Source organism: Dermacentor silvarum, chromosome 7 (assembly GCF_013339745.2).
Source record: "Dermacentor silvarum isolate Dsil-2018 chromosome 7, BIME_Dsil_1.4, whole genome shotgun sequence".
NCBI lineage: Eukaryota > Metazoa > Arthropoda > Arachnida > Ixodida > Ixodidae > Dermacentor > Dermacentor silvarum.
Window position 1 is genome coordinate 7,544,870 of NC_051160.1, and position 16,409 is coordinate 7,561,278.

Consider the following 16,409-nt stretch of genomic DNA (forward strand, 5'->3'; position numbering starts at 1 on the left):
ACTGGTTCTAGAAAACGGAAAGATCATGTTTCTAACGTGACTTTTTGAAATCATGAGGTTAGTGGGTGCACAGATGTGAACAGATTGCGCAATTTGAGAACACAGAAAGAGCCCGAAGCTTTACCGCGGAGCGAACTAAATTTCTTGTCAAATAAACACACACACAGGTTAATGCGAATAACCGATTCCTTATCGCGCACAATCGACCACTTACATACGCAAAAAGGGTCAACAATCGTCGCCACCAAGACGATTCATCCAGATGATCGCACATGCCACACAAGACATACGGCATCGCCGAAGATGAAGTTGTTGACAGTCCTAATAATCTCCCCGTGAATTCATGTGAGCGCTCGCGAGATAACGCAATCCTGGCTAAAACAAACAAACAAACAAACAAACAAACAAACAAACAAACAAACAAACAAACAAACAAACAAACAAACAAAGAAACAAACAAACAAACAAACACAGAAAATATTATAAACAGAACAATGCGCATAGGCGGGTCCATCATTAATCATATGGTCAGCAGGGAAAAAATACGCACAGCGAGTTTCACTTCGCCTGTTCAACTGGTCGACTTGACTAGGGAATTTCGGCCTCCATTCGGGGTACATAAAAGAGCTAGTTTTGGTGAGCAGCCCAGAGTTGCCAGCATGGTATTTTCTATACCGCTAACCTTGGGCGATGTTGCGGTCGGTATTTAGTCTCGCGCCTCCAGCGGTCGTCACCAACGTCTGTCGTCACGATGTCACCAGGGTGCATCTGGTGATGTCAACGGCGATGACGATGTCCACTGGTCGAACAAACACCTACGACTTCCGGTTTGTCTGCTAGCAGGTACGCACGCTCCCCGCTCTTTCTTGTCGTGTTGCTCGCTTGTGCGCCCTTGCGAATCGGTAATTACAGCCCGCAACTAAAATGCCAAACCAGTCACGTTCCAACACAGTCGTGCTTAGCGGTCTGATTAGCTGCGCGAACAGGTGCGAACAGCTGTGCGACAATGTTGGCTATTCCAGACGTGCGCGCAACACAGCGGCACGCTTCGCATGAGCACGGGCCGCCACGGCAGCAACAGCGGGTAGCCGAGAAGCGCCGAGTTACCGGCACGCCGTTTGTCATTCGCGGGCCGCCGTTCGACGGCAGTTTTCCTCGCGAACGGCGAGATTACCTTGCCCTAGAGAGGATGAGACAGGGACCCATTTGTGCGGCAGCCTCACCGCCGCCGATCGCTCGACCAGGACGATATCGTCGCTATAGGCCTTCTCCGGTTCACTTCAAAGCTGACGGCTGTTCGGAATGAATCACCGACGCTCACAAGCCTCAATATTTACTTACCGCTGTTGTCGCTCTTCGCAATAATTGTACACAAAGAAGAAAATACGCTGATATTAGCGGCGCCGTCGGCTGCGATGCTAGCACAGCCGGGACGGTCGTCTGCCGTCGGTAGCCGTGCACTGCAGCTGCACTCTACAAGTATCAGAGCTCTCGTTCGTGTATCACGTTTGACAGTGGATATTATTTTTCATAAAATGTACAATTTACGCATCACTTTACCTAGCGGAAATTATTTTGCTTGGAACAGAAGCTGCAGCCGATGTTTGCGTTGCCGGTGGTGGAGGCGCGCAGCTTCGCGGTCGTCGACTGGCCCGTCGCTCGTGCGGTGGGCGGTGCGCCGGCCGAACTGCCGTCTACTTTAGACACCTCTCGCGCGGCAGACGTTCTGCGGCACTGGGGGCCGGTTCGCCGTCGGTGTAGTTGCCGCTAGCCTGGACGAGCCTTAACCGGAAGTGGATAGTGTTTTGAGAAGCGCATTGTCGATGACGTATGTCACGTGACATTTGGTCGGCGAGGAGGAGAGACCAGCCGACGAGGAGAGTAGCGAAGGAAAGAGCGAAACGAGCGAGGACCGTGTTTCCATCATCAAACGCGTGTAACTCCGCTATTACGGCATCATTTCGAAAAATTATCGCGGCTACGTGTTCGTTGTAGACTCGTGCACAAATGCAACGCCACAACTAAATTTCGACCTCTTGTTGTTTTAGGGGCTCTTTAAATCTGTCACGCGCCTCGGTTAGCCGCACTGGGCAGACGGGACGTGGGCACGTTGATAGGCAATGCTGTAGCACTAGGGCTGAGAGGTGCGGAGGTCCTTCATTTTTTTGGCTCAGAGAGTATGAGCGCTAGAGAGGCCGCGAAGAAAGAGCGCGACGTACAGGCGCTCTTTAGAGCCCGTTCCTGCAGCGAGCATCGGCGTAACCGAGCGAACGTGGAGCGCAGCGGGGGAAGCAAAAAAGCGGCCAGAGCGAAGAGCGGAACCACGAGGCGGGAGGAGGGCAAAAGCGTACCTAGAAAAGCGTAGTGCCGCGCTTTGTGGTGGCTACGCGCCAGAGTAGCGTCCCTATGGAAACAAATAAGCGCTGCATGAGCGGAGGTCTGTCTGCCGCGGCTGCTGTGAATCGCGTCACCCACACGCTGCCTCTCGCGATCTCCCGATTAGCGAGGCAGTCGCGCCACGCTGCGCTCCGTTTGCAAGGTGCCGCACGAGACACGCGCGCCCCACCAACGCATACAGCTGCGCTTCGAATTGGGGAGCATCGCAATCGTCGGTGAATTTTCTTTTGAGAGTAGCTGTGATTGATTAACCAACAAGTTGTAGCTTTTGACCATTCTACGTGCGTATGGTAAAAGAATGCGCGACTCACCTGTACAGGTACACGAACGCGCACACGACCACCGGAAGCATGAGAGCGAAGAGGATCTTAAGGGCGCCGCGTCCGCCCCTGTCTGCAACAGAAAAGCAAGCACTTCTTTCAGATGATCCCTAGCACTCCATGCACCGCAGAAATTCACCTTCAGTGGGCACGGCGGAGGCACGGCTCGAACAATGCCGCTCTTTTACCCTGTGCAGGTTCGTTTTGATTATTATCCCGTCCGTAGCGACTGCCGTTTTTTAGTTGTCCTGCCGTGTCGACACCAGTTTTTGATGGCAGTATCTGAGTGTTTACATGCTCTTAAAATACTTTTGTGTGGGGATGTTGAACTTAACCTCGGTCCTACAAGTGCTCATCTGCTGCAAGAAGTTCTTGATGGCCAGAAGGCGCTAAAGGATAAAATAGCTGAACTTAACGCCAAAACAGATGCAATAAGCACTGACATTCACGCTCGCTTGATGGAAATTGAAAGACATTTATTGAAAGTTAAAGCTAAAACAGCTAAACTTTGTGACTTGGATGATTCTGTTAAAACATTCCAAACTTCCATGGGTTATCAGGCTCGTAAGCTAACTGATATCGAAGATAAAAGCAGACTTCGAACCTTAGTCTTTGAGCTTCCTGAGGATCAAGTGAAACCTCAGGCAATCATTGAGACATTTGAGGGAAAGCTTGTAGTTAAGTGTTCACAGACTTGGAAAGAGGGCTTCTAAGAGACCTGTCATTCCATTTTTTTTTCAAAATTTAAATGAAAAGGTATCCGTTTTTAAGAATGTTGGGAAATTTGAACGAACAAATATTTTTGTACAGAATGACTATTCGCCTGAAACTTTGAGGAAACGAAGCCTGCTTTGGGAGAGTGCTAAACCTGACAAACCAGCAAGGCAAGAAAGTATCCACGATAAATTACGGATCAATGGCGATTTGGTTTTCTGGAACGACACAAAGAATGAGCGTAAGAGTGTTTGAATGGTCAAGCAATACCACGGTCTTCGTGAAATTTCTCCTTTAATAATATCAGGATTATAAATGTGAACGCACGTAGCCTTATTAATAAAACAGACCAGCTTGAGGCAGTCCTCCTCTCTCACAATCCACACGTTGCCGTAATCACTGAGACTTGGCTGCACAAAGATATTTGCGATGATGTCTTGATTCCGCCTTCACACAAAATATATCGCCATGACATACCATCTAGAGGTGGCACTGCAGTTCTAGCATTGAATGTGTTGTGTTAGACATAATCGCTGATGTTGAATGCTTATGCCTTAGGTTGAATCTCTCTGGTACTGTTTTTGCCCCTTGTGCTGCGTACAGACCCCCCCCCCCCCCCTCTGATTCATCTCCTGATGTCTTAATTGCCTTACGAAATCACTTACTTCTACATAATAGACACAAAATTATACTTGTCGATGACTTTAGCCTTCCATCAATTAACTAGAACCGCTTATCTTGCAATCATGAATGTGCACGTAATGCAGATGTTATGTTTGATATTATCCTTAATAACAACCTTGTGCAGATTGTCGAAGAACCCACGTGTATTGACAATAACTCAAGTTCCGTGTTTGATCTGGTGTTCGTAGATCGGTCCATTGTTGATTGCAATGTTTCTGTACAACCCGGTTTTTTTTACCAATTGTTGGTTTTGTTTCATTTCCACTTCTTACTGGTCACGTGAAGAATTTGACTGCGTTTAACTCTGTAAAAAATTACATGCGTGCTGATGACGATGCTATCTTGAATCATCTGGAAACGGAGCTCACTGCATTTTTAGAGGACGAACCTTCTCTGCTTTGGGTGATGTTTAAAAAAAATCTGCTTGTATTTCCTCCGTCATTTTGTACCCACGAAATCTAAAAAAAAGGGACACCCCTTGGATAAATAGACATATTATTCATCTGAAACGCAGGGCCATACATTTGAGAAACGAGCGGTGTTCCTCACATGCATTGCATGAAGTTCGAACAGCACTCTACGAGGCTGTTCAAAGAGCAGAAAAAAAAAACGTTTGCTTTGCCAAATTTTATTAAAGATGATCCTGAGAAGTATTGGAATTATATTAAGGAGCGCAAGCAGCCAGTACATAAGATTTCACATAACAACGAAATACTGGATGATACGCCGGTTGTTGCTGATCATTTTAATGTTCAATTTCATAGTGTGTTTTCTGTTGCATCTATGAATAACTCCTCTGCTCTCTCGTCAAATACTTTTGATGTTAATTTTGTGTCGCAATCGCATGAAGGCGTGCGACACAAAACCTGGACCGAAAGTATACCCAACGCCTTCCTTCACCGCTATGCTGAACCATTAGCGAAGTTTCTGGTAATTATATTTCAGTCTTCGTTAACAACCTCTTACATTCCTCACGATTTGAGAGAGAGAGAGGGAGGGAGAAATAACTTTATTTTGCCCAAAATGTGGTTAGAGGAGGGGGTAATGACTAGAAGCCTCCCCTGTCCCCCTTTCAGACGGCGGCCGGCAGCCCCTGAGCCGCGGCGGCGTCTTCAGCCATTTGGACTACTCTTGCATGAACATCCGGGTCCGAGCTGAGCAGCACGGTCTCCCATTGCTCCTCATTTCTTATTATTAAACTTGGTTGTTGTGGTTTTGAACAGTTATTGTTATGATATTGTTTCTTTGGGCACGGCCCAGATTATGTGTTGAAGATCTGCTCGGTTGTTACAATGCCTACATATGTCTGTGTATACGTCTGGATGATAGTGACTGAAGGCAGTAGGGTTGGGGAATGTGTTGGTTTGTATTAGCCGCCAAGCCACCGATTGCCAATTGTTTAACGAGCAATGTGCTGCCGGATATCTAGCCCTGGCTAGTCAGTAATGATCTATGATTTCCCTAAAGGAAACCAGCATATATCTCTGCCCGACCGGCGGATTGCGAATGCGTCCGTGTTGGTGACGTCGTCTCGGTCTGCGAAACCTCGAGCCGCGTCATGCGCATTCACGTTGCCTGGCAGGCCAGAGTGGGCTGGTATTCCCCTAACTCGGTCTCCGTGGAAACAAGCCTGGAGGATTTTTTGCGCCTTTGGCGAGATGCGTCCTTTAGCGTAATTTAATATTGCGGCCTTGGAATCACTTATTTTATATTTGGGAGAAGATGTCATTGCTAGTGCAATGGCGACCTCTTCTCCTACCTCTGGCGTTGTTGTTAGGACTGTGCCTGAGATAATTGTATGTCCTTGATTATTGACTACTGCCACTGCCATGGAATCTTGACGTTCGTAGTCGGCTGCGTCTACATAAAGCACATCTTTATAATTTTCAAACCTTCTTCCTAATGCTTTGGCTCTTTCTTCGTTCTTCGTCGTGCGAAGGATGCATGTGTTTGGGTAACGGAGCGATATATAGGTGTCTCCTAATATCCGCTGGTATATCTGTTTTGATGTCAGTTCTGAGTTCATAGTTGATGCGCAGTGATTCCAGAATATGTCTTCCGGTCTGACTTTTGGAGAGCCTCTCCATCTGGGCAGTTCTGTGAGCTTTTATCAATTCTTCTATGGTGTTATGGAGTCCCAGTGCCTCGAAACATTCATTCGAAGTGGAGACCGGGATCCTCAGAGCTTGCTTGTAGGTTTTTCTGATCATGACGTTGATTCTTTTCTTTTCTTCAGTTTTAAGGTCTAAGAATGGCGCTACGTAGACGATCCGGCTGAGAACAAAGGTTTGAATTAGTCCTGATCAAGCTATTTTCTTTCATACCGTGGTGTTTATTTGCTATGCGCGAAATAAGACGCGTTGTCTGATATGTAGTGCTTTCTAACTGTCTGATGGTTTCAATATTGTAGCCGTTGTTCTAAATCCGCATACCGAAGATCTTTATACTTGTAACCAGCGGTATGTGTTGTCCTTGGTTTGCGAAGAGCTGTATATTGGAGACTTAACTTTTCTTTTTCCATCTTGACGTTGGCTGGTATAGTAGGAGCTCGGATTTCTGCGGGGAGCATCCCAGACATCTCGACCCAACGTGTGCTTCTACCGCATCAATCGCCTTTTGCAGTGTGTCCTGAATATTGCCATCACTGCATCCCGCTATCCATAGCGTAATATCATCGGCGTATAGGCTATGATTTAGATCTTCAATGTTATTAAGTATTTCTGGGAGGCCTATCACGGCGACATTGAAGAGGAAAGGCGAGATGACAGAGCCTTGCGGCGTACCTCTGTTTCCCATCTCTAATTCGTCCGACGCCACTCCTCTTATTGTTAAGCTTGCTCTACTGTCAGATAGAAAGTCTTAGATATATTTGTACGTCTTAGGCCTAACTTCTAATTTTTCCAGGTTTTCCAATATTTCTTCATGTTTCACATTGTCAAAGGCCTTGGTTAGGTCTAGTCCCAGTATGGCCCTGGTATCCATCCGGAAGCAGCCGTTTCCGTCTATTATTTGATGCTTAATTCTCAGCATTATGTCTTGCCTCGATAACTTCGGGCGGAAGCCCACCATTGTGTGTGGAAAGCCTTCTCTGTTCTACATGCATGTTTAATCTGTCGAGGACCACGTGGTCTGAGGTTTTCAAGCTGTAGTGTTTTGCCTGGCTTCGGGATCATTACGATTTTTGCTGTTTTCCACTGTTTTTGGAGTTTGCCTCTTTCCCAAAAGAGGAGGAGGAATAAACTTTTATTGCGGAACCAGCACTATAAGATGGCCGGGCCTAAGCCTCCCATGAGGGGACGTCGAGGGCTTGCCTCGCCGCCGCCTCACGGGCGTGCTGGGTCGCCCAGGTTTGGTCGTCGAGGGCGGAGCTCCGCAGAGCCTCACGCAACCTCGACGAGAGGGTCGTGGTGTTAATGTGTGTGTACTGTGCTGGGCACTCCCACAGCATATGCGGAAGCGTAGCCGGGTGAGTGCCACAGCACCGGCAGTTGGGGGTATTGTAAAATTCAGGGAATATAAGGTGGAGGCGGGCGGGTGAAGGGTACGTATTTGTTTGTAGCAGACGCAGGGTGGTAGCCTGCGCCCGGCTGAACTTGGGTTGAGGTGGGGGGAAGGTTCGGCGACTAAGGTAAAATGCCTTAACGAGATCGTTATAAGTAGTCAGATTGTCCCTGGTGTCCAACTCGTCTCCAGTGTCTCCGGCGCGGTTGACTAGGCCTCGCGCAATGGAGTGGGTGACCTCGTTGAGGTTGGAGAGGTGTGGGTGGACAGTGCCCGCGTGGGCCGGGATCCATGTTACGGAGATCATGCTTTCTTTAGAGTGTGGTGCCTGGCGGAGGATACGAAGAGCTTGATGAGAAATACGGCCTTTGCTGAAGTTAGTGACGGCTGAGCGAGAGTCACACACGATGGTGTGACAGGTGGGATCTAGAGTGGCCAGGGCGATGGCCACTTCTTCAGCCGTTTCGGCAGTGGGGGTCGTGACGCTGGAGGCGTGGTGTAGGACTCCATCGCATGTGGCGACGGCCACAAATCGTGCGCCATGGGAATATTGGGCTGCATCAACAAATGTAACGCCAGGTACATGAGCAAGGGCTCTTATGATAGCTCCGGCCCGAGCTTGGCGCCGGGCCCTGTTATATTCAGAGTGCATATTGTCACGAGCTTCGAGAAGTAGTCCTGAAGGTTTAATAAACGTAGAGCAGCTGGCTCTTGGAAGACGCGACCGTTGGGGCTGGCTCGAGCAGAGAAGGATCGCGCGGTCTTCTTTTTTCTCTTGGGCTCGACCTACTCTTGCCCTCGACCCACTACCTACAGGTGGCAATATCCCCCCTTCCGAACGAAAGCATCGCCTCGATGCTAAAAAAAAAAAAAAAAGGCGTAGAAGACAAAGAAGAAGAAGGCAGGCAAAGCGAAAGTACAAAAAAAAATGTAGCCGTCACGCCGGCACAGTCAATGAACGAAGAAGCAATCTCCCAAAGATAAATGAAAAGTAGAAACAAAGAAGGCAATGAGAGGGAAAAAAAAACGAAAAAACAATTACGGACGCGCAATGTACGGCTTCATGCGCACAACATGAACTATGTCTGAGGTCGGTTGTCTTAGTGTCCTACTCCGTGTCTGCGATGTTGTGTCCGGAACAACCTCGTAGTTTACGTCACTGACGCGGCGGAGCACTTTATACGGACCGAAATACCGGCTCAGAAGCTTTTCACAGAGGCCACGACGGCGAACGGGGGTCCACACCCAAACTTGGTCCCCGGGGTTGTAGGACACGTCCCTGTGGCGGATGTTGTAGCGTCGTGCGTCTGCCTGCTGCTGCTGGCCGATATGCAGCCGCGCGAGCTGCCGAGCTTCCTCAGCACGCTCTGCAAATTCCTCAGCGTCAGTTGTCAATAGGTCAGCGTCTTGACACGGCAGCATAGCGTCCAGCATCGTCTGGAATTCGCGACCGTAGAGAAGGCGAAAGGGCGTGAAGCGCGTCGTCTCTTGCACGGCGGTGTTATACGCGAAGGTCACGTAAGGCAAGAACCGATCCCATGTTTTGTGTTGAACGTCGATGTACATTGCGAGCATGTCTGTGACAGTCTTATTCAGTCGCTCGGTAAGTCCGTTGGTCTGCGGATGGTACGCGGTCGTCTTGCGATGCCTGGTGTTGCTCAATTCAAAAACTTCGTCCATAAGCTGCGCTGTGAATGCTGTCCCTCTGTCTGTTATTACAGTGGAGGGAGCACCGTGACGCAAGACGATGTGGCGCATGAAGAACTGCGCTACCTCTGAAGCCAGGACTCGTGGGATCACCTGCGTCTCAACATAGCGTGTTAAATAATCAGTCGCGACGATCACCCATTTGTTACCGTCGGCCGAGAGAGGAAACGGTCCGAGAATGTCCATGCCGACTTGGTCGAAAGGCGTGTGAGGTGCTTCAATTGGCTGAAGTAAGCCAGCCGGTTTAACAGATGGTGTCTTGCGGCGCTGGCATTCACGGCAGCCTTTAACGTACTGTTTGACGCTTGCCGAAAGCCCGGGCCAATAGTACATTTCGCTTACTCTAGCGAGTGTTCGTGAAAAGCCTAAATGACCAGATGTCGGTTCGTCATGGCAAGCGAAGAGGACGTCGTCGCGCATGTCCCTTGGAACCACCAGGAGGTAAGCTCGGCTGGTCTAACGAGCATTCTTCTTATAAAGCACGTTGTCTCGCAGACAGAAGGACGTCAGCGAGCGGGACAGATGTCGTGGTATGGTTGTGTCGCGGCCCTCTAAATGATCGATGATCGGTCTAATCTCAGCGTCGTCACGCTGCCGTCTGCTCAAGTCCGACGAACTAATGGCGCCCAGGAAGCCGTCATCATCCTCTGTTTCCTGACTGGCAGGATCAATGGGTGCGCGGGACAGCGTGTCAGCGTCTTCATGCTTACGGCCAGACTTGTAAACGATGGTGATGTCAAATTCCTGTAGCCGCAAGCTCCACCGTGCCAGTCGTCCTGAAGGGTCGCGCATGCTTGCCAACCAACAGAGGGCATGGTGGTCCGTCACTACTTTAAAGGGACGACCATAGAGATAGGGGCGAAACTTGATGATCGCCCACACGACCGCGAGGCACTCTTTCTCCGTAGTCGAATAATTCGCCTCGGCACGGGACAGGGAGCGGCTGGCATACGCTATAACTCTTTCCACTCCATCTTGAAGCTGGACGAGCACTGCGGCAAGGCCAATGCTGCTGGCGTCGGTATATGCACCTCAGTATCAGCATCATCGTCAAAATGTGCAAGAACGGGTGCTGACTGCAGGCGCTGTCGTAATTCAGCAAAAGCCGCCTGTTGCTCATTATGCCACACAAATGGCGTATCGTCCCTTGTAAGGCGTGTCAGGGGTGCCGCTATCTTCGAAAAGCCTTTAATAAACCGGCGATAGTAGGCGCACAAACCAAGGAAGCGCCGGACGGCCTTCTTATCGGCAGGAGCTGGAAACGCGGCCACAGCGGCAAGCTTGTTTGGATCGGGTCGGACCCCTTTGGCGCTTACTACATGCCCGAGGAACTTGAGCTCTTCGTAACCAAAGTGGCACTTTTCGGGCTTAAGTGTGAGGTCTGCCGATCGGATGGCTTCTAGCACACTCCGTAGGCGGTGAAGATGCTGCTCGAACGTTTCAGAGAAGATGACCACATCATCCAGGTACACAAGACAGGCCTGCCACTTCAGTACAGTAAGGACAGTGTCCATCATTCGCTGGAAAGTAGCCGGGGTTGAACACAGGCCAAAAGGAAGCACTCGAAATTCATAGAGCCCATCTGGAGCCACAAAGGCTGTTTTCTCGCGGTCGCGTTCTTCTACCTCGATTTGCCAGTACCCGCTTTTTTAATTCGAGAGAAGAAATATAGTGGGCACGCCATAGTCTATCTAACGAGTCGTCGATACGCGGCAGCGGGTACACGTCCTTTTTAGTCACGTTGTTGAGCTTGCGGTAGTCGACACAGAAGCGTGGCGTTCCGTCTTTCTTTTTGACAAGAACGACCGGAGACGACCACGGGCTGTTGGAAGGTTCGATGACGCCATCGTCAAGCATCTCCTGGACTTGTGTACGTATGGCTTCGCGTTATTTTGCCAACACGCGGTAAGGCTGCTGGTGTATCGGGCGTGCGTCTTCGTACGTGATGATCCTGTGTTTAGTGATGGAAGTCTGGCGTACCTTGGAAGAATGTGCGAAGCAGGTCCTGAATTCAAGCAAGAGCTTGCGCAGTGCTGTCTGGCTATCGGTGGACAGCTCAGAATTGATGTCGAGATGGCCCAGAGACGTGTCTGCTATCTCCACTACTTCTGACGTGAAGCAGTTGTTAACGTTTGCTACTGCGTCAGCAAACGCTAACGAAGTGCCGCGGAACAGGTGTCGGTGCTCGTAGCTAAAGTTGGTAACAAGCAATTGCGAATGACCAGCACGAATCTGTATAACACTTCGAGGCACACAAACACCTTGCTTCAGTAGGTGTTCCAAGTTACTTTCGGCCACCGCTTCGCCATCACGTAAGCCACACCATGTAACGTCGACGAGGACACTGGCTCGTGGAGGAAGCGTTACACTGTCTGCCGAAACACGAAGTACGTCGTCGCGCCGTTGGCCGTCTTGCACGTCGATTGCTCGTTCGGCAGAGAAAGTGATACGACGCTCTTGCAGATCGATAATCGCGCCGTACTCCTGCAGGAAGCCAACCCCAAGAATAACGTCGCGGGAGCATTCGCGTAAGACAAGGCAGCTCGCTACGAATGTAGATCCTTGAATCTCAGCTCTAGTCGTGCAGGTGCCCAGTGGAGTAACGACATGGCCGCCAGCCGTCCGAATCTGCGAGTTATGCCAGGGCGTGATCACTTTTTTCAGCTGCGTTGCTATTTTCCCGCTTAGTATCGTGTAGTCTGCGCCGGTGTCCACTAAAGCACTAACGGCATAACCGTCAATAGTCACTGGTATATCGAGCGAAAGCCGGTCGTCCCGTTCAGCTGCAGGTGATGTCGGATCGGTAGGTTTCGGTAACTGCGTCCGTCGGAGGTCTTCAGCGCTTCGACCGTCAGCGACCTCGCCCCCAAAGATCGCCTGAGTTAGTTTTCCCGGCGGGGACTGGTCGACCGCTCGGGAGAATACCGCTGGGGCGGAGGTGTAAATCGTCTGGGAGACGGCGATCGCGACTGCCGCCTGGCAGGCGGTGGCAAGCGCTGCTGAGAGAGGTAGTCCTCAATGTCCCGGGGTCGCTGGCCGTATCGGGGCGGCGGCGAGTATGCGGAAAAGCCGCGAATCCCAAGGCGCCGGTATGGGCACTGGCGGTACAGGTGGTCAGCTTCACCGCAGTGGAAGCACAGAGGCCGATGATCAGGTGTGCGCCAAACATCCGACTTCCGAGGGGGCGGGCGTCTGTCGTCGACGTAGTGAACCGCTTGCTCCGAATGGTGGGCAAATGGAGCGGCATGAACAACGGGCGGCGTCGTGTACCCAGCGTCGAAGTACGGTATCGGCTGCGCCGACTGAACTGACACCGTAGGAGGAGCACGAACGAACAGCGGCGGAGAGGAAGCAGGGCGCTTCAGACGCTTCTGCGTAGGTCGCACGGGGGTATTCAGGAGGTACTGGCGCGGCGTTAGTAGGAGGCAAGGTGTCACGGAGCGCCTGGTGCAGTTCGTCCTTTACAATGCTTGCTATGGAGCTTACCGTAGGTTGCGGTGTTACGGCGGGCTTTTGGAACTCTTCACGCACTACAGAGCGGATGAGTTCTCGCAGAGAGTCACCGTTGCTTCCTATGGCCGGGAAAATGTCAGTTGTAGACATGCTGTTCGCTTGCCGCTCATATAGGTTCGAGCGATGCAGAAGCATCTTTTCCATGGTCACGGCCTCGGACAAGAACTCCGCGACCGTCTTGGAGGGCTCCGTACAAGGCCAGCGAAGAGTTGCTCCTTGACCCCGCGCATCAGATGACGTAACTTCTTCTCCTCTGTCATCCTTGGATCCGCTCGTCGGAAGAGGGGCGTCATGTCTTCGACGTACGTGGTCACAGTTTCGTTTGGCACCTGGACGCGGGCCTGAATCGCTCGTTCCGCTCGTTCGTGGCGATCAGCACTGGTGTAGGTCTCCAAGAGCTGCCGACAAAACTCGCGCCACGACGTCAGTTGCTCCTCGCGGTTCTGAAACCACGTACGCGCGCCATCCTTCAGGTAGAAGTAGACGTGTCGGAGTTTTTCCGTGTCGTTCCATTCGTTCACTGAGGCCACGCGCTCGTATTCAACCATCCAGTCTTCGACGTCTTCGAACACTGTGCCATGAAACGTCTTCGGGATCCGTGGGCTCTCAAGTGTGTACCAGTTCGACATCGTGCTTCCCATACCGGTTGGGGCGGTTTGAAGAGAAGCGCTGGTCATACCGGTTGATGTGGTGGGAACTGTAGCGTTGACGACTTCTGGAGTCAGTCCCCTGATCCTGCGGCTGGCCCGATGCACGGGAGTGTCGACAGGCACTGGATTCGTAGCGTGGATCGTTGGAGGGGTCTGCAACATCCGTGAAGACGCTTACCCAGCACCTCCACCAGTTTGTCACGAGCCTCGAGAAGTAGTCCTGAAGGTTTAATAAACGTAGAGCAGCTGGCTCTTGGAAGACGCGACCGTCGGGGCTGGATCGAGCAGAGAAAGAGCGCGCGGTCTTCTTTCTTCTCTTGGGCTCGACCCACTCTTGCCCTCGACCCACTACCTACAGGTGGCAATATTTCTAGGAATAGGGTCTGTGTGGATCCAGCTACGGATGTCAGCCGGGATCGATTGTTTGGGGCCCTGTTGCTGATGGTAAGTAAAGCCAAGCGTAGATAGAATAAAGCGTCCCGTTTCAGTAAGGGTGAGCCGTTCAAGCTGAGGGCGTTGTTGTGCTTCAATGAGTTCGGCAAGGGTGCTGTGAACTCCTAGTTGGTTGCAGAGTTCAGTACTGGTGTAATGCGGGAGGCCAAGTGCTTGCTTGTAGACCCCTCGTATGAGGGTGTCGAGCTTGTTTTGCTCAGCCCGGTACCAATTGAGGTACCCAGCAACGTAGGTGATGTGGCATATGGCAAAGGACTGCACGAGGCGGAGAAGGCTTTCTTCTTTGAGTCCCCCTCGTCGGTTGGAGATGCGTTTAAGAAGGCGTAGGGTGTTTTGAGATTGGGCGCAGATCTTGTTGAGAGCTAAGGCATTGGAGCCGTTGGTAGAGATGGTGAGACCGAGGACCCGGATACTAGGGACGTGTGGTATAGGACTGCCATCTTGAAGGCGTAACGTGATAGAGTCACAGGGTCGGTGCTCAGATCGGTGTTTTGGAGGGCGTCCCCGCTGAATGGGCTTGTAGAGAAGAAGCTCCGATTTAGCCGGCGAACAGCGCAGTCCGGTCCCTTGGAGATTTCTTGGAGCATCAAACGTGTCAATCGCCGTTTGGAGGGCTGACTCCACTTGACCATCGCTGCCTCGGTACGGCCAGATGGTGATGTCATCGGCGTAGATGGTATGGTTGATATTGTCGACTCGTTGTAGTTGCTGGGCAAGGCCAATCGTGACTAAGTTAAAAAGCATGGGAGAGATAACTGAACCTTGCGGGGTGCTTTTGCTGCCAAGGGGAAGCTGGTCTGATCGTAAATCCCCGGCAGAGAGAGTGGCCTTGCGATTGCAGAGGAAGTCACGGATGTAATTGTAGGATCGCTCTTCCAGATGGAGGTGGGAGACCTGGCCAAGGAGATGCGTTTAAGAAGGCGTAGGGTGTTTTGAGATTTGGCACAGATCTTGTTGAGAGCCAAGGCATTGGAGCCGTTGGTAGAGATGGTGAGACCGAGGACCCGGATACTAGGGACGTGCTAATTTCCAAATTGGAAACGGTGAAGGGAAAACGCCTATGGCAAGACGTTCAGCGAGACGGTCTTACCCTGATTACCGACACAGCAAATCCCACCACGCTGGGGAACAGCGTGTGTACAAACACAACGCCAGATTTCACGTTTGTAAAAAATACTAAAGCTGATGCGGGATGGCTAAATCTACAGGACAACCTAGGAAGTGACCACTACATAGTGGCCACCACACTAGTTGCAGGAACAACCAAGCTCAGAGAAGGCAACCAAATTAAAACCACTGAATGGAATGAATTCAGGAATTCAGCACGTAGGTCTTCATGGGAAAAGCTGTCAAAGGCTTGAGTGAGGTCAAGTCCGAGGATGGCTTTCGTGTTACGGGAACGGTCGTTTAGTACTTGATGTTTGAGCTGCAACATAGCGTCTTGAGTAGAAATGTGAGGGCGAAACCCAATGATGGTGTGGGGTTAGATAAAGTTGTCTTCGAGGTGTGTGTTGATGCGTGCTAAGAAGGCGTGTTCCATCACTTTGCCTACGCATGAAGTGAGGGAGATGGACCTTAGGTTGTTGAGGCTAGATAGATGGTCATGTATTTTGTGAGAGCTTCAATAGACTGATCATCGAGGTTACGAAGAATCTTGTTGGTAATTCCGTCTGGGCCCGGAGCAGATTTTGTGCGGAGGTTTTGAATAGCCCCTCGTACCTCTGCCACGGTAAAAGGACGATCGAGTGCTTCGTTGTATGCCCCGGCGTATGCCTTGAGATTTTCTTTTGGATTGAATCCTATGTATTTGTCTTGGATTTCTTCAATTAGCTCCTTCTCCGTACCAGGGTAATTATGTATTATCTTGCTTAGGTTGTGCTTTTGCGTTGTCTTGCTCTTATTGGGATCAATTAGATGTCTAAAAATATTCCATGTTTTGGCAAGAACAATCTGTAGATCCATTTCTTAGCACGTGCTGAACCAGTTTTGTCTGGTTAGTTGGTCCGCGTAATTTTTTATGTCCTGATTTAGCCTTGCAATGCGTCTTCGTAGGTTACGATTTAGCTTTTGTTTGCTCAATCGTCTTTGCAGGTCTTGTTTCGCTTCCCACATGTGTAGGAGCTTGGCGTCGGCTTGCTTTATCTCTGCTTCCTCTGGTATTGTCTTAGTTGCCTGGTCGACACATTTGTGCAGCTGTTCAACCCAGGATTCAATATCTTCAATGTCCTTTGGGTTGCTGCTGTTTTCTTGGGATTCGCGTTCAGCCGTTCTTATTTTCCTGAATTCATTCCATTCAGTGATTTTAATTTGGTTGCTTTCTCTGGGCTTGGTTGTTCCTGCAACTAGTGTGGTGGCCACTATGTAGTGGTCACTTCCTAGGTTTTCCTGTAGATTTAGCCATCCTGCATCAGCTTTAGTATTTTTTACAAATGTCAAATCTGACGTTGTGTCCGTACACACGCTGTTCCCC

General features: G+C 50.5%; 1 protein-coding gene across 2 annotated transcripts in view; it reads right to left on the bottom strand.

The window, feature by feature from the left end:
• LOC119457493 (uncharacterized) overlaps positions 1-16,409 on the bottom strand; it is a 276,591-nt gene that overhangs the window by 42,972 nt on the left and 217,210 nt on the right. For both annotated transcript variants that reach the window (XM_049670126.1, XM_037719079.2), the window contains one exon: positions 2,709-2,790. In XM_049670126.1, the coding sequence (XP_049526083.1) occupies positions 2,709-2,790 (82 nt within the window). The remainder of the gene's footprint in view (positions 1-2,708; positions 2,791-16,409) is intronic.